Here is a 23,869-nt window from a genome sequence, read left to right on the forward strand (position 1 = left end):
TGCCATGGCCCAAAAGATTGGGCCATAAATCATTAGTTAATGAATTAGACGAAATGCTTGAAATGTTGCTCAGTAGAATCTATGTGCCATCACTGACTAAGGGCTCAACCCTGACTGTCCTTGGGCCGGCGTAAGTCCCTTGCACTGGCCGAGAAGGGTCGCAAACGGCAGGTTTGCATCTCCTCAAGAGTCGGCTGGGCCAGCACAGGGACATGCGCTGGCATGCAGAGGCTGAAACCAGCCTCTGTACTGACTCAGACAGGGAGGGTTGCGTTGGCCAAGCTCAGCCGATACAAGTCTGAGGATTGCGGCGAGGAGGTGGGAAGGAGGCATTCTGGGTTGGGGGGAGGGTGGTCTTGGGGAGTGAGAGGAGAGTAGGGAGCGGGAGACAGGGCTGGGACCTGGCTGTTATGCCAGATCCCAACCCCGCTCCCCATGCAGCTCGGAGCGGCTACAAACCATTCCATTCTCCTCAGACTTATGCCACCTTCTGAGATGACGCAAGTCCAAGGAAACCCATTGGGGCTGCAGTGGTTTACCCCAGGGTAAGGGAGTTTCCCCTTGCCTCAGGTTGAGCCACTTTGGGCCCCTATCTTGTGCTGGATACAGCATAGGCCTCCTAGCCTGCCTTTACTAGTGCAAGATAAGATTGCGCTGTAAGGCTCAGCAGACATCCACCAACAAAGTGCTGTGATGGCCTGAGACATCTCAGTTGCTTCCTAGATGTTTGAATGTTGCAGGTTTTTCTAAAATGAAGTATATATGAATTCGAGTTCATTAAAGTGTGTACATTTTTTCAGATACTCTATATTTATTACTACAATTCATTTAACACAGGGGCTTTTTATAAGGGACAAAACACACAGCAGTGAATGCAAACAGTTTGAGTTTTGTATTGAAAATGTTGTTACCTGGTTATAGAATTTTTGAATGAGTGATCAGAACTTCTAATATCAATGCTTCTGTGCAAATGGTTTGCCTGCAGATATTTAAATAGCAAAGACATTTTTTCAACGACACATTTCTCCATGTGTTCATGTGCCTCAGTACCAGGAGACTAAACTGTCGTTTGGGGCATGAATACAAGATAATTCAGCAGAGATTCAATGGCAGAAGATGGCTTAATCATCATTGCTTCCCTCAAAAAAGCATACTGTATTTACCCCTATTTACCATATTGCGTAACATGGGGGTGTTTGATACATAATGGTTCTTAATACCTGGAAGACTGCCTATCTGAATAACCTCTACAACATCATCACTCTACTCTTTAAAAATATATATAATCTAAATAAGTGGTTGACCAAGCAGAGAACCTTCCCTCTTCATTGGCAACACAAAAAAGTCCAGGTGGAAAAAGTCTGGAGAATGGTAGAGGTGGTGCCCTCCTCCAAAAAAGCATTTGTCAAATGGGGATAGTCGAAGGTGATAGTGTGCCTCTTCTGTTATCTGCATGCATCTAAACACAACAATGTATTACTCTCATGTGCTGAATCTTTGTTTAAAACTTGCAAATGCCTACAATCTTCAATATAGCTTATATTCATATTGTGGTGACTCATACAGAGCTCTGAAGCCTTGATTCCAAGTGAACTTTGTAAGGTTCACTTTCAAAACATAATTGCCACTGTTGTCATAGGAATTTTACAGGCATTTTAACTTTTATTTGAGTAAGACACAATATTACCCATTTGGCATGCATTGTTAAACCTCTGCATTTTCAAAACAGAGCATTAAATGCATCAGTAGCAACAAAGCAAAATGCCTGGAAATAGTATGATTAAAACTGAACTGTTTTCCCAGCAATAGTCTAAAATTATGAGGTGACTGTCTCAACTGGAAACACTGAGAGTGCCATTACACATTGGCTTCATTCCAGAGAAAGGCAGTCAAGTCAACAAAAAAAGTCACAAGAAGATTAAATTTCATTGTTTCCCATAGGACAGATATGACTATCTTGGTATTGGGACCACTGCCTGCAGATACAGTGACAAGATTATCTTATACCTTCTAAAGACAAAGAAAGATCATTTACTTCCCTCTTTTGTAAGAAATGTAGCTATGAAACGCTAATCCTAAATATGTTAAGGGTCGAGTGGAGTTTGCCTGAACTAACACAAGTAATGAAATAATATTGTTCCATCAAATGATAAATTCAATTGATAATAAGCTTTTACATTCTTCATGGTGTATCGTTAATTACTTCTAAGGGCTTATGAAAATCTAATCCCACGGTTGCATGGAGAATGAAAGAGAGACATATTGAGTGAAAACCAGCTGAACTTCAAGACAGTTACATACACCTACTGTAGATACTCGCCTATAAGGCAAGAAAGTACTACCAATAAATCAAATGTAGATTGACACTTCTTATCTGTGAGTTACTTTATACTGGTGCTGATTTATTTTGGATGGTTTTTAAAACTACAAATGCTTTTCTGCAGTTTCAAACCTGGAACTCTTTTTTTTTTTAGCAGTGTAATGCAATGTTCAATTATGTTTCTTTAAGGGGGGAACAGCACACAGTACTACATAAGCACCTTGTTAATGTCTTAAAAAACAGTGGTGTGACTCAGATTCTTTCCCGCCTTTCAATCAGGGCAAGCTGCAGCTCCTCCTCACAAGTACTATTCCCCAAGTTTTACCTCCGACTTATCCGAGGGTCATGGAACATTCCATGATTTTTGCCTGAAAACCTGCCTTTGCCTTGTCTGTGGGATCGACTTATAGGTGAATATCTGCAGTAATTTCTATTGGCCCAATGAAACCTACTTTACCATTTGCAATTGTCCTTCCAATAATTGTTACCTTTGTCATGTATCCCCAAAGTTGTGCACATGTCTCCATTTAATGCTATGGTTGTATTTGGACAAGAAAATTAATGTAAAATGTCATTTGCTTAAAAAGTGCAATGGGAAAATGATCCTGTAAATAAGCTTTCATTTGGCAACCTATTTACTGGACCCTGAAAAACAAACATGTGGGAGAAAGAGACTGAAACCCCTTTGAAATTTGACTTCTGAAAATGCTGCAGAGTCAAAAAAAAAGTTGAATGGGGCAGGGTGGCCGAAATGAGAAATTGGGTGGGAAGTCAGAGTGGTGATAGGGGCTGGAAAGAGAGTGGATCAGGTCTGGGATGGGGGTGAGTTCAGTGGTGCTGGTGCATTCTGAATCCCAACCCCTCCATAGGCTGATCTACCTCTCCAACTCAATGCAGACTTGCGGCAGCAATTGAGCTGGTACAGGTCTGCATTGACCAACTGCGGTCACTGGGGCTTACCCTGGGGCAAGGAGGCAAATGCAAGGAGATATCCACCAGGCAAAAATCACCTGTGGGATACAGCAGTATTCACGCTAATGCCACTACATTGCTGCGTGGGAATTCAGATAGGATTGAGTAGTAAACTGACTAAAACAGCCCAAACAACTTCGTTAAAAAAAAAAATCAGAAAAACAAAAACCTGTTTAAAAAACTTTTCATGAGAAAATGGCAGTTTCCATGATGACAAGACCAAGTAATGTTGTTCTTGGATTTTTCCCCCCTTACTTTCGAGGGCTTTGTTTAATTTTTTTTTTTAACCTTTTAAAACAGATGGAGCAGTTTTAAAAGGAAGTTGCTAATTGCCTATTCAAAATAGCTTTATATGACTCACTGGAATCAATTCCTGCAATTAGCTGAGTAGCAGAGAAGTTACAACAACCTTTCATACCACTAAATTGTAGAATTGTTTTACTTGTTTGTTCTTTGAACAACAAAGGTATTAATCTTGGCTCTCTGCTATAAAGGAATTAAACAGTATGATTAGGCAGAAAGAGGAGCTGGGAGTTTTAGAAGTTAAGGAAATGTTGGAACACCTACAGTCAATGGCTACAATAACGGCAAGATGCTGCCATTTTGCTTAAAAGAAATTGTATCCAAGTGATTGATAAATTTAAGTTAAAAACTAAATGGATATCAGCTTTCTTGTCTCAGGCCCAAGAATTCCAATCACAAGTGTTCTCCAACGCAGAGAGCATGTCAACATTTATTATTGCTGATTCTAGACACCAATTCATACATTCATCCTTCCTAACATTTTTTGTGTGGTGGAGGAACGGGCCCATCTACCCTTTCTAATATGCACAAAAGATAATGTGTGAGAGTTTTGCTCATACAACCAGAAGCACAAGAGCCTGGTTTGAATCAAGACTATATGTGTATGGTAGCATGCATGGAGCTGTTTGTAATGGAAAATCATCAGGTGGATGATGTGGTGTTGACATCGATTCCATGTTTTGGCAGCTGGTTGACAGCTCAGGGAAGGGGAGGGCTGGCTCCACAGCTGTAATCAATCAAGGCCAATGGAGACTCTGATGGACACCTGAGCTTTATTTGACATTGGTCAGACTTGGAATGGACATGGACAAGGTAGCTCACAGCTGAGCTGCATCTTGGACTTAACAAGGGGCTACAAGGATAAAAGGCAGCTTCAGAAGGAGCAAAGCCCAAGAGGTACCCCAACCCAGATCTACAGGACCCCAGACCTACGGGACACAAACGGACCAGGACCTATGGGAGAAGGGGACTGTCAGGACTCTGCTGGAGGACACAGAAGAGAGGACTGCCAGGACCCTGCTGAAGGAGACACTCTACTGGAGAGGACACAGAGGAGGGACTCTGCTGCAGAAGACTGGACTGTGCTTTGGGAGATTGGATTGGACTGGTCTTGGACTGGAGGCTTTGGACCTTTACCCACTAAGTTAAGTGGAGTTTTGGGGAGGAAAGGATTCTGGACAAGAGGAAGTGCAGGGAGTGTCTGTGTTTGGAGCAATAAATTACTGTTAATTGCTCAACTGATGAGGAGTTCTAGTCATTTTCTTTGCACATGGCAGCTGCTGTTCTTGGAGGAGGTGTTAATTAGCCAAAAAGTGGGCATTGAGAGACTGAGTATAATTTGGATGGGACACTTTTGCATCACACTTTTACTTATGTAGATGGTGGACAGGAATCCTCTGTGCCTGGGTTAGTTATGAATCAACTCTACATTCACTCTATCTTTGGCAAACTTTTAGAAATCCCCCAATTCCATAGAAGGCAGAAAGTTCAAATCCTTAAGTAGTGGCTGATAAACTTAAATAGTGACAGAAGTGAATTAGGCATCGGACATCGGTTCATTTTCATCAGCCAACTCTCTTGCCTGTTTCACTCCCATTTGCAAGGCAAGAGTGCTTGGCTTCTAAGGGAGGAAGCAGCAGGAGTGAGGGTTGGCTGAAGAAAAAACATAGATTTTACCTTTAAGCCTGGATGCTCCTGAGAATGTTGAGAGGTCTTCCTCGCAATTGGGTCAGTGAAACTTGTGGTTTCCTCTGCCTTGGAATCCTACAGCCCATATCCCAATAAGAAAGGGCATTTGTTAGCATGACCATCCTTTTCTGTTGAGATGCCTGTGAGATTTCAATTCCTTTGCTTCCCAGTTCAATGAATTGAACTCTCATGCACTCTGGTAGGAAAAGATGTTCACTTAAGTCTTTAGGGCAAGACCTGAAAGACCATCTCCTACCATGTTCCATCTCTCCCTACCGCTAGTAGAGTACTGTCATGAGGGCTGGTGAGAGTGCCCACTAGTCTGGTTTCTCCAAGTTTCCTTATGTGTTATGTGATAAATGTCTGTGTTTCTGTGCATTTTTTCTGATTATTTTCTGCCTATTTTCCTGTATTAGGGGGCAATTTTTGGCTCATCAGCAGCATCCATGACACTCAGTGCTGAAATTTGCCTACAGGCAGCTTTTGTCGTTTTGCCTTGCAGTCACCACTAGCCATGAGGGGGAATTCAGTTTCTCTTTTGTTCAAGTTAGCAAGTTCCCAGCAGAAATTGGAATGCGCCTGCCAAGTGACTCACAGCCCAATCCTATGGATGTCTACTCAGAAGTAAAACCAATTAGAGTCAATGGGGCTTACTCCCAGGAAAGTGTGGATAGGATTGGGATGTCACCTTCCTGTCTGTCTTGTTCCAGTGGTTCCACTCCTGCAACCAGATAGAGTGATGATGGTCATCCCAGCTGAATGTAAACACTCCCAGCACACAGGAAGGCTAGGATCTTCCCTCCAAGCCGCCTGAGAGCCACTCTGTGGGACTAAGAGAGGAGCACCCACTTGCCACACAGTGAGTGAAAAGGGCTGGAGATTCCAGCATGAAGATGGCTTAGCTAGGGGAAATGTTTAATTGCATGAGTTTTCTCACGCATTTTGGCTTGTCTGCTCAATTCTCCCGACTAGCACAAACAACTCTGGAGCAAGGCTAGCAGAGAGAATAGCACTGCGGCTCAATCCATTGGGCATTAGTAGTAACTGCACCTTTAGTAACCCTTTTCTTAGGCCTCCACTGTTTTCACTCAACCTATCACTTTTGCCCCCTCCCTTTCCTCTCCTACTACTGTTTAAAACTTTTAAATAGAGTTCAATAGATGCTTCAAACCTTAGTCTGCCTGGTCCTTGCTTATGGGGAAGTTCAGCAGATTGTCATGTCTCTTTGCTCTACTACTGTGTGTGCACGCGTGTGAGGAGGGGGATTCTAATAGAAACTTAAACCTTAAGTTTACTGTTCTTATGGTGAGAGGTGTTTACCCAGATGGCCCTTCTGTATGGCCTGGACTAGAGGCAGTGGATAAGCTACTGAGGCTTTTTCCCATTCAATAGCAACAAAGGGAAAATGGAGAGCAGGAAAAGAGGAACACACTAAATACTGAGTACTAATTCCCTGGGCCAGCTTGCATTCTCTTGGGATTCCCCTGTTGACCATGACAGGATAAGGTTGGAAAGATCCAAGCTTTTTCAGATTCTTTTTTCCCGATTTTTCAATTCTTGGCAAAGTCTGGAAAACCTTGAGCCACTACAAGACAAGCTGAAGAGTCTGTTGATCACCACTTTTAAATCTTTCTCATTCTGACCCCACCATCCTGTTCCAGCTGTATCTGCAATTGTCCTGATAATGGAGTTTTCCTTCTTAACTGGAATTAATCTTGCTCGCATGATATCAATATGCCTAGCTCACAATATAATAATATCCCAAGATGCCCAGTTCACAATATGAAATACCCACAAGGCTCTTCTCTGACCAAAAGCCAGCATCTAAAATCCCTCTTAGAGAACAAGCTAGCTGTGGTATGGGTTCACAAGGGTAAACAGAAAGTCATAAATAAGAGCCATAAACAAATAAAAGGGATGCATAGAGTACCAGATCCTTTGTAATGGATATCTCTGTAAACAAATTGCTGATGCGTATCGAATTGCCCTCCAAGATGTTGATCTGATAACAATGCCAAATGTTGTTTGTGGGCCTGTTGGTCTGTTATCCTTCCCATCCTTCCCATGGATGTGTTTTGCTCTCTTTGGGTGCTCCTGTCCCCCCTCCCTTATCTAAAAGACCCTATAAAACCTGCATCTTTGTAATCCTTCGGGGTCCTCCACGTGTGTGTGTGGGGGGTCCCGTTTGCAAACGAGTAAACGTTTGAAGTCCTCTGAATTCTCCTGTCGCCTGTTTGCCTCTCCAAAAATCCAAAGAATCGTGTGTGTGTTCATTCGGGATCACACACTTGCTTCCCATCTCAGTGGCAAATGAAAATATAGGGAGTGACTTGCCTTAGAGGTCCTCTCTGGAGGTAACACAACTCTAAAGTGCTTTTTTCCACCAAGTAAGGGTGCTCTTGAATCAATAGTAGTTTAACTACACAACTGCAGTCTCCGCCCCATCCCATTAAAAGTCTTTTCTCCTCCAGAAACATTCATGCCAAAGAACATGACTTCAGTTAAGTGATCCTTTAAAATTTCACATTCATGCTTGGTTAAGCATAAAAAAATACAGATGCTTATATCTAATATCCAAGTCCCATGAGTCTGTTAAAATTGGCTGAGAAACTCTTGACTTCTATCATGTTGCTGCCACCTTTTTCTTTTATTTTTAAAAATGGGTACCTATAAATTGAATGTTTTAGAAAGCCAAAATAAAAATTCTGAACTTAATCAAGAATGTCCTGATTATGATAGCCATAATTCAGCAGGTTGTGACCCCATTTTTGGTGAGCTGCGAAACTGACAAGCTGATAGTTGACAACGAAAATGTATAGAGTCCTATGGAAACCAAAATGGAGCAGCACATGAGCATTTATTCATGAGTAGGTGAGCGTGCCTCAGTCCATGTGAAGGGCAGACTAAGGAAAATGCAATATCAACAGAATGGCACCACTCCAATGAATGTAGGCCCCAACAAACTCTCCAGAAGGAAGTCCCCTCCAGCTGACTAGGAAAATGTATTTAGCTATATGGAAAGCAAAACTGAGCCACACCTGCGCATTTACTTGTGAGTAGGCAAATATGTCTTAACTCTTATCAAAGACCAGGCAAGGGGAACACTAAGGGCCCCATCCAGATCCATGTGTGGCAGCTTACTGCCCGTGTACACTGTTACAAACATGCCATAAAGTATGTTTGTGGGTCTTACCATGGGTGCAGTGCTGGAGCTAGCCCAGTGTGAGACCATGGTGGGGCCAGCTCCAGTGCTGGGCACTTGGTTTGCTACCTGGAGCTCCGTGTGATTGCCAGGCAGCAGAGAGGTAAGATGGGGCAGAGGGGAGGCAGGAAGGAGGTGTTCCGGAGTGGGCAGGGGCGGGGAAGGTGTGGCAGGGGAAGAGAGCGGGGTGGCAGGGGGTGCAATATAAAGAATTTACAAGATGTCAATACTAGTCCCTGAAAAATGCTGTCCATATCTTTGCCCTTGCTGAATAGGACACTGCTGACAGCAATTTGTGTAGTGGAATTGGTGAATGAACAAATTATTTGCTAGTTTACAGTTCGGGCTGGTTTGAATACTTAAATACTGAATACTTACTTACTGAATACTTAAATAATCTAGTACAATTCTTATCTACTACTGAAAGAGGTGTTGCCTCAATCATAACCATTCATTCCCAGTTGATGGGAGTGTGACTAGTTACAAAAAGTTTATTCTTCTCCCTTAAAAGCTGAAGACTCACTGAACCTTTGTTGAACAAGATCACACTTGTGAGTTTTAAAATCAAATTTGATGCTAGACACTCTGGAAACCGTAAAAAGGTATTTAAGTGACTCAGAATTCCTAGAAAATGCATTCATTTTATAAAATGTTCCTTAGTCAAACAATAGTTAAATGCATCAGTGAGTCTAATATAAAATGAAAATTACTTCCAATAATTTTCAGCTCTTTCAAAGTTACAATGTACAAGTAGGCAATGCAAACATTTTTCTTTATAAGAAGAACAGTTTCTCAATTATTCTACTTTCACTTAGTATGAGTGAAAAGACTCATAAAATCAAATGGGCATCATTTGGAATATGAACACCTAACAGTCTCCTCAATGTCAATGCTTTTAGGGTTATAAGAGAAAATTACAGTCAATGCTGCTTCATTTTTTTAAAGGCATTGCTAGTACTCACTCACCATTGTAAATCCCAGAATTGTAGCTTGCAAGAAAGCTTTGTGGTTTTACAACAAAGAATGCTGGATTTATACTCATCCCAGAACAGGATGAGGATTCTGTCTTTATTATGCATGTGACATAGGACCAGAGACTCCACCCAGGAAGTGAGACGATGCAGGTTAATACTATCACAAGTTTAGCTGTAGACACTTATAAAGCTGGAATCCTCAGGTTGCAACCCAGAGATTGACACTATACCTTTACATTTCCCAATCAGGTGGCAGAATTGGCTTTCCTACCCTTTTTTCTCCCTGTGTTTTGTTTTACATTTGCCCTCTCTAGGTAGTAAGTGGGACTCCAGGTATCAAGATTGGCAGGTGAAGGAGAGGAAGATGAAAGGTTGTGGGAAAACAGATGGGGAAGGCCAGCACCAATCTCTGGGTTGCAACTTCACAACTTTATTTGATGAAGCCTGGATGGGTCTCCAACACCTAATTTCAATATTGCACCATACGTAACTATGGTCCAACTGATATAGAGATTCACATCTCTGGTAGGACAGTTCTCATTCCAAACTATTAAAGTCTAAATATGGGTTCCTGTATTTGCTCATATTCATCCTATTACCCTTGTCCACCTTTTCCTGCCTTGCCTCTGTTCTCATCACTATCAAAACTTATACAGTACTGTAATCTCCTTATAGATCGAAGGACCCATCTTTTTTGCTTATATTATCTTGCCAGGTGCCATGTATATAGATGGAAATCATAATGATCATGCCCATTAATAGGGCACACATATGGATACAGCTGTTGGCGGTCGAGAGAGTTCATTTAAAGTATATCTTTCAGAGCGCAATACTGAGGTGGACTGGGGCTGGTGCAAGTCCCTTGCGCTGGCCCAGGAGTGTTACAAAAGTGCCATAAAGCACTTTTGTGCCACTCGTTGGGGAGATAGGCCAGTGCATGGACATGCACTGGCCTTCCCGCACCGTCGCAGGCCCCAGGGAGAAGGTGAGTTCTCCTTCCGGGGTCTGGGAGAGGAATGGGGAGGGCAGGGAGGAGGCAGCAGGGAGGCGTTTCAGGGCAGGAGGAGGGTGGGTGGCAGGCATTCCTGGGGTTGGGTGTACCCAGAGGTGGGCGGGTGGGGAGCAGGACGCAAGGCCAGGATCCGGCACTTATGCCGGATCCTGATCCCGTTCTCGGGCAGCACAGCGCAGCTCCAGGCTGCTTGGATCTGCACCACCTTATCAGGTGGTTCATATTCTAGTAGACCCACTGGAGCGCAACACGGGGTAACGGGAAATGTTTCTCCTTGCCTTGGGCTGCACTGCTTTTGTCCCCAAACTTGTATTGGATGCAGCACTGGCCTACCTGCTTCTAGCGCAAGTTAGGATTGCGCCCTCAGGCTGGCAGGTCTGATAAGGCCATCTAAAGAAATGGGGTCTCATGTTTCTGCAACTCCTATAATGTGATAATTGGAATAAAGGTTAGCTGCCAGTTAATGGGTACAAGGTACTTAAGTTTGCTGGTTGGCCAACAGGATCAGTACATTCATGAGATTCACTATAAATATTAAGAAAATTAGCATGTTTAGCAAGCAATGTCTTGCAATCTGACAATGGAAGTTCACAGACAATTTGTAGACAGAATGTTTGAATTACAAAGCAGAAACCTGAAGCTTTTTATGGCACACAACAGTGGCTGAGGAAGTTCAGTATCAAAAATTAGACTGTTGTAAGAATAGTCAGCATTATACAGCACTTTTGACAAAAGGAACAACTTGCAACATCTCAGGTAACACTTTGTGTACATTTGTCCTAAATGTTTTTCTTATACTAGTATAGACCAATTTACATCATTAAGACATGCACTGAAGCCTAACCAATTATTCACCTTTAGAATTCGTGTGTGTGTGTGCTTTGAGTGAATACAATAAGGATAAAAATACTTATCACTGTGGAGAATGGAGTGCATAATGAGGCAGACTAGTCCCAAGGGTAGGAATCAGGAGAAAACATGAAGCTATGACAATCTTTTCAGGAATAAGTGCCAAGTGGTAAAATAAAAGCCACTGCTCAGTCTGTTTGTGGGCTTTCTCTGGTTATGAACTCGAACTACCTTAATAACAGGTGCACTGACTTCCAAGCCACACTTTCAGGCCTGTAATTTATTATTGCTCCTGGGGTATGCAGGTCACTGGATCACATTTACAGATGTGTGTCAATGAAGAGCTATCAGAAATTTAACAGTCTTTCTGCAAAGGGCAATAAGCAAAATGTTATGACTCATTTAGCAATAAACTGTGCATTTTCTCTGCAAGGCTTTTCCTGCATTTTTATTTGCATCATTTAACCTATCTCTAAATTTAATTCTATCTTCTCTGGTAATTTTCAGCATCTAAGTGGGAGCCCAGATGGTCTCTGTTTTCACTATAGGCAGGAATATGTATCTCAGCATGAATCATTTTTTGTGATGCAGAAGGGAGTGGAATGGGGAAATATAAATTTCAAAAGCAAGAACTGTGAGAAGTGATATGTTCTAGCAGAGCTTATATCATTTAAGAAGGGGCTAAGAAATCGCAAGTTCCATTGCAGCACGCAGCCAAGAGATGCTTATAAAAAGTTATCTATTGTATAGATTAAAGGAAATGTGTGCTGTGCTTTCCTTCATCCAGGACTTCCTTTCAGACAGGGCGTCTAAGAGGAATTTTATCCTCTTAGACAGGGCCTCTTAGAGGGCAGGGCCTTAGAGACAGGGCCTCTAAGAGGAATTTTATCAGGGGGTACAAAGTGGCAATAGCCAGAATAGTCTTTCGAGCGCAGGTGTACCTGCCTTTCCAATGCAGAGCTCAGGTCCACCTGCCTGCACAGAGTTGGCAGCGAGATACAATAACACAGAAAACCAAACATTCTAAAATATTTGAAATCATTGCAGGAAATGAGTATCATTGTATTGAGGCTCACACTAGAATGGAAAGTGTCCTGTGTACACCAAAACAGACTTCTGCAGTAGCTGTTGGCCAGCTCCTTCATGGTAAGCAGATCCACTAGTGAAAGAGCTACAGTAGCAGGTCAGTTACCTCCCAGATGTGACACTGTTAAGGAATGTATGCATTCCTGGGCCTGGTGTGTATGGCTTGTGGCAGTAGTCATTGTCATGTGCCCACGGTATTTGCACCCAGCATCCCATATGGGCAGTGAGTCTGGGTGAGATTGGAAAATGTAAGATTCTAGGAAATTCCTGGGGCCCCTCCTTTGGTTCCTGGGCCCTGGTACAAATTACCCCCTTTACCCCCCTCTCCTAGGCGCTACCTTCAGATATAATTCCTGTACATATTCAAATGGCATATACGAGTATCACTGCAGAAAACTTTGCAGAATTCAAATCAGAAACAGAAAAGAATCTGAATGTGCTGATCTTCACACACCCAGAAGGCAATCAGGAGACAACAGAGTCCCAAATATGGCATATTACATCTATGCAAAAAAGATGGCATTTGAAAGAAAATATACAAAAAGAAAACTCATTCAGAATGTATGTGGGAATGTTTCATAGAACATTAATCACACTGAAGGCCAACTGCCATTGATAGAACAGCCTATACAAAATATAATTAATTACTAAGAAATATAAAGTAATAATCATATATACACTGAAAAGGTAAAGACATTGGTTACACACAAACCCTTCAGAATCAAAATGAAGACATGGTTCAATTACAAGATTATAAGATTTGTCAGGTGCTGTAAAGAGCAAAGAAACTCAATTTATATAGCTTCCCTTTACCTTGTGATTTGCCTGAAAAAAATGTAAAGCACATACCTTATAACACATGCATAAAGTCCACTGTCCTGTGACACTGTTGGGCGAAACCAAATGGCATCTTCTTCTTTGCTCATTCTAGTTCCATCAAAAGCAATAGGTTCCTCAAAATCTCCAGGTCCAGAGCTTTTGTACCACATCAAACTGAGTCCAGCGCTTTGTGCTAGGGTGTAATTGGCTCTTATATATCCATAAAACAGTGCACATTTTATACGAACAGGTTCTCCCACTAAGACTTGATACTTCTTGTAATCCACTGACCAATCAGTACATCCATCAGCTAAAAGAGAAAAAAGAGAAAGAAGAACAAAAAAAAAAAATTAGGATACACAATGCTGAAGACCCAAGCACAGAAACTGCCTGTTTGGGGTCTGGTACTTCTGATATTATCATCCACAATACAGCTTACTCTAGTTTATGTTTTATATATCCATATCCACAAAACATACCTCAGTGTACAGCAATTAGCAACACTTGATATACTGTTTTCATCTGTCATCACTGAAATTATCAGTTATAAGTATGGAATTGTTCTTCTCTTCACTATATCATTTTAAGGCACTTTACTACAAAATATTTGGTGGAGAGTGTGCAGTACTGAAACTATCTAATTCAAAGGGGGCCATAATCACTGAACAGCATTAATCAATTACCTTGAAGACTTCAATATAAATGAAAGAAGAGAATTGTCTGGTCTCAGAAGATGCTAAGGCAAGAAGCAATGACTACAAACCGGAACATTTAGGTTAGCTTCTAGGTTGAGGAGGGTGAAGTACTTCATGTTAAACCTGATTGCACAGCAGAACAAATGTCATGAAAAATGATTCAGGTCATCATCACTGGATATTCAGCAGCAAATTACTTAAAGCCTTACTGGAAATATCTGGCCTTTCTGTATTACAAACTACTAGGGGTGAGCAAAAATTATCCAAGCGGTGTTTTCCATTTCTCTTAACAGAGAGCTTGACTGTAACTCTTCTAAAGCTGTTAAATGTAGACAAGGTTGATGAGGTTTAAGTATGAACAGAATTCTCCGCCTCATTCCCCCCCTCACAGCTATAGAAGGAAAGCAGGGAAGGCGGATTCTCTTCGTGGGCATCGTATCTCAAGGCCACGTTACAATAAAGGTGATGCAGCCTTGATCTCTTAATTATTCACTCCCCAAGAGTGCTTAAAAAGCACTCTTTGGGGGACAGATCTTGCCTGTTTATCTCTGGATTGGAGGTGCTGCAGATATTTTTGCCTTCTTCTGAGCAGTGCCCATTGGAATTGGAGAGGGCAAAGAGAGTGACTCTTGATGTGCAGCTGACCTTTAGCAATTGGTATAATTAGCATGGAAGGTAATTCATCATGCGTACAAGGAGCTAAATAAATAGTACTATCACAATTTTGTCAGAATTCAGTGTAGGACAGAAAATGGTGAACTAAAAAAAGGTAACTACATCCAACCATGATGAGATTGATATAGATGGGTTGCACTGTGTAGTATCTAAGGACCAGTGCAATCATGTGAACTACTCTGGTTGAAGAGCAGTATATAAGTATTAATAATGTGCTGACTACAGAATTCACTGGATTTGGGAGAATTATCACTAAAACCAAACTTCCAGAAGCTAGGAATAGTGCTGCTTCTAAATCCCTTTATCTTTCACATAATTAAAGCTTGAATGAAGTCAGGCAAGTGAGAGTGCAGCTCTACACCAGCTCTTGGGGCAGTAATCCATTAGATGCCAGCAGCAGTTTGGATATACTGTATTCTATATGAACAACCATAGTGTTAGGCTGTAATCCTATTCACACTTATCTGAGAGTCCCATTGAACTTAATGGGGCTTACTTCTCAGTAGACATATATATCATTGGCATCCTTCAGTCTATGGTATCGCACTCTGAAAAGAGGTTCTGGAACAGCGTCTAGTGTGGCTGAAGAAGCCAATTCGGGAGTGACAATCCCTTCCACAATGGGAACAAATGTAGTCTGTCCCTGGTCTGTCTCCCTGGCTATGGGCCTTCCTTCTTTGCCTCTTTGCCTCAGTCTGTTGGCCAAGTGTCTCTTCAAACTGGGAAAGGCCATGCTGCACAGCCTGCCTCCAAGCGGGCCGCTCAGAGACCAGGGTTTCCCACTTGTTGAGGTCCACTCCTAAGGCCTTCAGATCCCTCTTTGCCTCAGTCTGTTGGCCAAGTGCCTCTTCAAACTGGGAGAGGTCATGCTGCACAGCCTGCCTCCAAGCGGGATGCTCAGAGGCCAAGGTTTCCCATCTGTTGAGGTCCATTCCTAAGGCCTTCAGATCATATATAGGACTGCAGTTAATGCTGGGGATAGGTATTTTTATTGACATTACAATGTTGCTTTGTAAACATCACTATTTTTTCAAGAAAGACACTAGGGATCAGTTCATATAATCTGTTTGATTGTGGAGGGTTTGGAGAGAGACTCCATACATATGTGGGCTCATGCAGAAGTTCTTTATTAAAACGATTTTGTACACAACGGTTTTTGGGGTTTTTTTTCTGTACCATACATGATTGCAGCCTGCTCTTAGGATGAACTGCACACATAAATTAGACCTTAACTAAAAGCTAATTTGAGCACCATAAGCACAAGGACCATGCATGCTGCCTCTTGCCCAATTACTGTGACACCCACAGTATGTCACAGTATGTGTGCAATTCCATGAGAAAGAAACAAATATATTCAGTTTCACAGAGGATAAATACGGATGAATTATCTATTTTCCTCTCTGATTAATAGAGGTTTGGCCATGCAGAGCAGACAGCCTTCAGTTCGTTCAACTTATAATTTATCAAACCATACAATCCCAATGACTATCCATTTATTTGTGACACTTCAATTCTACATCTGCACATTAATTATGTTGGAAAGAATTTTGGTTTCATAGTCTCAAAGATGCCACTCTACCTCCACATATTTTTTTTAAAAAGCATCACTAAAGGAACATTCAAATAAATCATGTATTAAGTATTCTGAAACTACCCCAAACTTGCTGCTAGACTAGGAATGACAAATCTCTACCATCCCTGATACTAAATGTTGTCATATACTTATACTATGATTAGGTGAAGTTGAAAGAATGCTTTTTAAACACCCATCCACCTTTATATCAGTTATAAGTATGATCATTGTGTATACACGGGGAAGGCTAAAGTAAATTCCGAAGTAACTGAATTCATCAGGCACAGGTACCATAATATTATCTGAGAACATCTATGTTGGCAACCTTCAGTCTCGAAAGACTATGGTATCGCGCTCTGAAAGGTGGTTCTGGAACAGCGTCTAGTGTGGCTGAAGAAGCCAATTCGGGAGTGACAATCCCTTCCACAATGGGAACAAATGTAGTCTGTCCCTGGTCTGTCTCCCTGGCTATGGGCCTTCCTTCTTTGCCTTTTAGCCTCAGACTGTTGGCCAAGTGTCTCTTCAAACTGGGAGAGGCCATGCTGCACAGCCTGCCTCCAAGCGGGCCGCTCAGAGACCAGGGTTTCCCACTTGTTGAGGTCCACTCCTAAGGCCTTCAGATCCCTCTTGCAGATGTCCTTGTATTGAGAACATCACACACATACAAAGAGGGATATGCCAGAAGTTGAAAAATAGCACTCAAGTCAATAATAATGAAGCAGAAGAAAAACCTGAAAAGACAAATCTAGCAATGATCTATCAGGGTCACTGTGGAATCTGTGCTGTGTGACTTCTTCATTAATTAATCAGATGAAGACAGGAACACTACAGATGAGTCAAAAAGCAGAAACTAGCTAGCAAAACTGCAAATCTGTAAAAAGAACATTTGTTTCTACCTTGCCCTTCTAACCATGAAGGGATCACTAAGGTGGCTAATGACAGAGTTTATAAACAATCCCATCAGTCAAAGAAAAAGAAGAAACAACAAAAAAATTAAGGCATTAAACATTGACAAATAATTAAAATTAAAACCCTCATCACAGACATCAGTGAAATACTGATGAAATAATTCCGGTGGGGCCCTTGCAGCCCCGCTGCCATTTGCACTGCCCTCCCCCTCAGCACATGAGGCAAAGGCGGGAAAATACAGGCAGGCAATGGGCTGTCTTTTGGAACGGAGGGGTGTGCTGCAGTTGTTGCTGGGGCTGGTAGGCTGCCCAGCTTCAGTCTGCACCCATCTGGCAAGCCCCGCCCACCCACCCTATGTTCAGTCTGTCGTTAGCTGGTCGCCTTTTATGGGGCCGGGTAGGAATTTTTTGCTGCTAACCTGATTGGCTGTTGGTTGGCAGTTTTTTTCGCCTACCCCAGACCGGCATTTGGATGTGGTTGAACTGCGAGTTTTTTGCAAGTATGTTTGAGTTAGGCAGGTGGCGTGCTGGCTGGGTAGCCAGGAGTGGGGGCCGGCGTACATGCTGAGGTTAGCAAGGCCAAGGGGTAAGCCAGAACCACTCTGCCAACACTTGTCCGGGTTGATGAGGCTGCCTTGGCTGGTTCGAGCAAAGGCTTACACAAGGTTTTCCGGTGTGGGTCTGTGCTGACCGGCTGCCTCAACCCTTTGGGGTTGGCCGTGATAAGATAACTCAGTCCTCAATTCAGTGACACCTTGAGCCAGGATGTGATGCCCTATTGGGGTCAGGGGGAGCTAGATGGCCAACACCATTTCCCCCAAGCTATTAGATGCCAGCACGCTGGGGGACTTTAGATAAATTTTTCCCTGCTGCAGGTTTGTTGTTTATTAATAAAGTTTAAATCATTCCAAGCCTGTGTCTCGTGTGCTTCTTTTGGGGGATGCCAGTGTAAATGAGTTTCTGCCACCTGCCTAGGTCAGCTAGACATCCCTGGGGAGGAACTACAAACTTTGATGCTGCCTCCAAAACATCTGCCCCATGTTCCCACCAGCCATACCTCAGTCCATGACAGGCAGCAAAAGAGAGCCCCAGATGATGAATGCAACACATGGGCAGGTTCACATGGGGGATGGGACAGGGACAAATTCCTTCAAGTATCCAGATAGCAAGTCATGCAGGGCTATAAAATCCAAAACCAGCACTTTGAATTGGACCCAGAAACATGTCAGCCAGTGCAGTTGATAAAGCACTGGCACAATGTGGTCAGACCGACAGCCCCAGAAATAATTCTGGCTGTTGCATTCTGTATCAGCTGAAACTTCTGGGTCATTCTCAAGGGTAGCCCGACGTAGAACATTTTACAGTAGACCAGTCTTGATGTGACCAATCAAATAATCTCCCATCCCCCACCGATGCAGCCGCACAAAAACTGGGTGCCCTCTATCCAGCAGGCAGGTGGATTGAGAGGCTTCAGAGGGTAAGGTTAAAAAAGGTTTCCCCTGCACAGCTATATATGACTCTAGGGGGCAGTGCTCATCTCCGTTTCTAAGCCCAGGGAGCCAGCTTTGTCTGAGAGACATCTTCCATAGTCATGTGGCCGGCATGACTAAACACCGAAGCGCACGGAACGCTGTTACCTTCCCACAAGTGGTACCTATTTATCTACTTGCATTTACGTGCTTTCAAACTGCTAGGTTGGCAGGAGCTGAGGCAAGTAACAGGAGCTCACCCTATTCCGCAGCAGCAGGGTCTCAATCTCCTGGGCTGCCGACCTTCCAGCTGACAGACCAGCATTTTTAACCACTCAGCCACTGCGCCTCAGAGGGTAAAGGGGATATGAATCTCTTACCTCTCCATGAGCTTCCCATTCCGCATTGGGTCTCAGCGAATCTGCGCCAGAGATTTTGCTGGTGCAAGTCCAAGGAATGAAAGGGGGCACGGAGTCTGCTGCCAAGGAGTAGCATCCAGCACATGCCATCACTGCAGGATTCACCCCTCCCCCAACCTCCCCATCCCTGTTACACTCCTCCCCACCCATATCAGCGGTTTTACTTAACCACAGGGGATTTAGGAACGGAACCCCCACAGATACGAGGGCACGCCTCATTTGTGCGCCAACTAATTTGACCTCCTGATATATACTCTTGTCACTATAGTATGCATTCTTTCCTTAAAGCACTACCTTTGCATCTTTGAACAGCTTCTTTTTATCTAACCCAGGGTTCTCCAAATTTTTTGGCCAGAGGGCTGCATCAAATATCTGGCATGGTGTTGAGGGCCGAAATTTAAATATAAAATTTAAATAAATAAATTAGAGATGGAACTTAGATGAGTGAATAAATGAATGAATGGGCTCATTCATTCAACCTCTCTGGCCCTCAAAACACCCTACAATCAGAGCACAGTTCTGGTCATATTCAGTTGAATGGGCCAGAGGCTTTCAGGGGACAAGAGGTTGGCCGCAGGCCGGAAAGAGGCTTGCTGCAGGCCAGATCTGGCCCCCAGGCCGGGGTTCGGAGACCCCTAATCTAACCTTTTCCCTTTACTATGTGTCTATAAGTAGTATGAACAGAGATTATGATGATGGCAGAGTTGTTTTAGTTTCCATTACCACTTCCTTTATCTTTTTTTTTTAATTGGAAAATACTTGAATTATTCAAAAACTCCAGAGCTACATTCAGTGAGGTGCAGTAATCCCAAACTCCATTTTAATATGCAACCAGTTATTGCAATGGATAATAGCACAATACAGGGAATAAGATGAATATCATTCACCCAGCTGTTTCCTTGAATAGCTTCAGGGGTTGAAGTAAACCACAGTACATCACTGTCCTCATAATGAGATCGTTCTGCTGGATAAACAAGCTTCCTGCAGGCATTACCTGCTGATAGGACCCAGCGAACCAAATATTTAACCATTCTGACGGGGCCCTCCTTACCATTCTTCAGAATTGCATGCACTGTTTTCAAGGAAAATTTGATTCAGAGGAGTAGAAAATTGAGCTACTAACTCCTGGGTCTGTTGCTATAGCCTGTCTTAATAACACGGCTTCAATTCAATTTCTGCACTCTGTGAAGTAACACAAGTTTCAGATAGTCCAAGAGCGCACAGGAAATCTACACTCCAGCTACAGCTTCCCAGTTTCAGTATAGAACAAAAAAAAAACCAACCAGTCAAAAAGACAAGATAATAAACAATGTGTTACTATATTATCATATAGTATATGCATTAAAAAAGCTCTCTTCACATCATTTTGTATGCTCTTCAGGCATGGGGACATTTATATTAATTGTACAAGAAAGGTCTTGCAATGAAATGCTGGCGAATGCCCATCCACCTATTCCTAATTCCCACGGGGGATTACTTCTGACTAAGCATGCCCTGGATCACACTGTTAGCCTTCTGGGACTGTGTGGGAGTCTTGTGAGCGGAACTGCAGTCTTTTTCTCACTCTCTTTTCCTGCTTCAAATCTTTCTAGGTTGTTTTCTATCTTTGTACTCTACACTGCCCTCTTTTCTGTGTCTTTTACAAAAATTGCAGTTATTTATTTCTGTTAAATTGATAGTGCAGGTGGACCCTCATAGCCCACAAGGGTTCTGTTCCTGGATACCCCATGGATACCAAATTCCACACGATATCAAATCACACAGATTTCAGGGTACACTGAGCTCCGAATGTGGCTGAAGCCTTGCTCCAGTTGCAACCGGAGCTGTTCTGAGGCCTGTGGACACTGGGCAAGCCTCCACATGGCCTTTGGAGATCCTAGAAGATCCTCCAGAGGCTTTTCTGAGGCCCCCAAAAGCACTGGAAGGCAACTTCTGGTTTCGCCTTTGGATGCTTTCAAGAGGTCTTTCTGATGCCCATGGAGATTGCATGCAGCCTCCATAGGCCTCAGAAGAGCCTCCAGAGGCAACCAAATAACAGGTTGGGTTGCCTCTGGAGACTTCAGGTTGGGCCAAATGTGGCTCAACAGGGGTCCAGGGGATCTGCGTTGAGCCAAATCCACAGATCAAAAATCCATGGATAATAGACTCTACCTGTACTTTCCCTCTCCTGCCCACCCATCTCCCAGTAGGAAGTGTGATACTCTCTTCCCTTAACCCTTAGACCAGTGTTTCTCAAACTGTGGGGTCGGGACCCACTAGGTCCATTTCAGCCCATTTCAGGTGGGTACCCATTTATTTCAATATTTTATTTTTAATGTATTAGACTGATATGTGACTGCATTTAGGGAAATGCTACAGATTTTACTTTTAACAGGTTACTGTGTATATACTTTCAACAATGATAGACGCTCCTGGGTAAGTGTGGGTAGGATTCCAGCCTAGGATTGTTAAAAATTTCCTGCTTGATGATGTCACTTCTGGTCATGACATCGCTTCCGGTGGGTCCTGACAAATTCTCATTCTAAAAAGTGGGTCCCGACACTAAACGCTTGAGAACCACTGCCTTAGACACTTCAGGAACCAAAGTGGAGGTTTAGTGTGTTGTCGTTCCCCCGGCCCCGTTGTCTTTTTTGTTTGAAATTTTCAAGGCTCTGCAATCACTGAGTATCCAGTGAGTATTCAATGAGTACCCAGAAACCCCTATCTTCTTAGTGAGTGGTTCTGTATTGGTTACAATCCTCTGCACCCCCATAGGGGTGGGGACTATAGAAATAGATGGAAAGATTCTTGCAGCCCAATCCCACACCCCACCATGTTCTGCATCACACTGTTAATGCTCAGCTTAAGTTTCCTGTTTACAAAATGGAAATAAAAGAGGCCCACCTCACAATTATTATGAGCAAGCATAATTAAATGTTTCAAAGAGCTTTGTCTTTTAAAACTACAAGATGTGACCTGAAACAAATTATTGCAGTGGACGCATCTTTGTGGGTCTAAGTCCCAGTGAACTCAGTGGGCCTAGCTTTCGAATAAACATGCCCTGGAGGAGATGGTTGGAGGAGTCTTCAGAATTGAACTCCAAGCCTTACCTTTTCTCACCCTTTCTTTCTGAAATCTCCCCCGCACACTCTCTCTCTCTCTCTCTCTCTCGCTCTGTGTGTGTTCTTTCATTTCTCTCTTACTCTACTTTTTCCTTGCCTGTTTCTAAGCTTACCAGTACTGATCCCCCCCTCTCTCCCCAGTCTTGGCAGCACTCTTTCTCTATTTCCAATTTGTCAGCCTTTCCTACCTCCTTGACACAGACAGCTATAAAATGCAATTCAGATTCTTTCTGGTACTCAAGCTAAAATGGAAAGTCCTTTCCTTCCCCCCCTCCCACCAGGCACAAAATGAGAGATCCAAAAGACAGTGATGTCACTGCCAGAATCCAGGCTCTCTCCCTTTAATCCTTAGACTTCCCACAGTCCAAGTCTATGCATGCCTACTCAGAATTAAGTCCTATTATGTTCAGTGGAGCTTTCTCCCAGGAAGGAAAATGGCCAGGCAGCATGGCCAGGCAACAAATTACAGCAATGCCTTGCACTTTCATCTGGGTAGGGACCAGAGCATGGATGAAAGTCAAAAATGGATGAATGTCAAAACATAGCCTAATTTAGCTTGCAAATTTATTTTGGCTGGTGAAAATCACTGGCACAAGTCCTAATAGCCCTGGATAGGACTTCCAGGCAAAGGGTGTTAGCGGAGGCCTCCTTCGTCATCCCTGCCCCATCCTGGGCCTGAATCAACCTCCAACATGCCTTCCTCCTATCTAAAATACCCCTCCTCACCCCCATTCCATTCTCCCCATCCCTGCTCCATCCAGCGGTAGCTTATCTGCTATATCAGGCGAAGTATCTGGATTCAGCACCAGCTGATGGGGCAGGCCTTCCCACCAGTGCTCTAAAGTTGTTGCAAAATTGCTCTATGGCATGTTTGTGATGGCATGGAGGTTGCTACCTTGGTGCTCAGCTACAACAGTATCGGGCAGTTAGGTAGCCACCATTAAAATACAGCACTTCTTGCTTTGCGCAGCCAACTTTGCTTCCTCCACGGCTCTTTTGGCATGTGAACAGTAGTAGTACTTTAAGAGAGCTTCAAAAGCAATTAACAGCATGGAATGGGAACCTTACCCACTGAAAATAAAAGGACGTGTTTCTCCAGAAGCTTAAACCACTGACCAATTTGAAAATTCTCACTAAACTGTGATGATTGCTTAAGTTGATAAGAAAAAGTGCCCAACCCTATGCATGTTTACTCAGAAGTAAATCCCACTATGTTCTGTGGTGCTTACTCCCATATCAGTATGTATAGAATTACAACTCAAGTGCTTTTGTTTCAAGAATCACTGCCTGCTTTTGACATCATATCAATGTAACACAATTAGCCAAAATAAACTGTTGCTTAATGCTTCATTTCAACATTCACTGACTTGTATAATGACTTTGACAAAGTGCAATAGTAGTATCAAAAATTCCCAATTCGGATCTTGAAAGAGCAACAGTCTGTTCAACATTCCATTGAGTTTCTTAGTAGAAAAATACTGAACAAAACTCAAAACAATATAAGGATGGATACAGTGTCTAATTAATACAGGCACGTCCTCCTCAGTCATATTTAATGCTAATATGGTTCTTCTCTTTCTAAGTGTATCTGCATGGCAGTTGCCAGGAAACTAGAAAACACTACTCTGCATGCATTAGGATGGATTAACTACTCTGTGTGCATTTGAGAAATATGCCAAACCATACAAGGACATACAGTTTTTCCTTTTTCATTATGATGTCTTTGAAAATTTTTAAATTCTACACTGAATTGAGCAGCAGTAGGAGTAAGGCAGGTGCTACTTCTGACTGCATCCTTTCCCC

General features: G+C 42.9%; 1 protein-coding gene across 1 annotated transcript in view; it reads right to left on the reverse strand.

Moving 5' to 3' along the window:
* IL1RAPL1 (interleukin 1 receptor accessory protein like 1) overlaps window positions 1-23,869 on the reverse strand; it is a 784,296-nt gene that overhangs the window by 441,171 nt on the left and 319,256 nt on the right. Inside the window, exon 5 of the mRNA XM_066621736.1 lies at window positions 13,257-13,536. Within this exon, the coding sequence (XP_066477833.1) occupies window positions 13,257-13,536 (280 nt within the window). The remainder of the gene's footprint in view (window positions 1-13,256; window positions 13,537-23,869) is intronic.

Source organism: Tiliqua scincoides, chromosome 3 (assembly GCF_035046505.1).
Source record: "Tiliqua scincoides isolate rTilSci1 chromosome 3, rTilSci1.hap2, whole genome shotgun sequence".
Taxonomy (NCBI): domain Eukaryota; kingdom Metazoa; phylum Chordata; class Lepidosauria; order Squamata; family Scincidae; genus Tiliqua; species Tiliqua scincoides.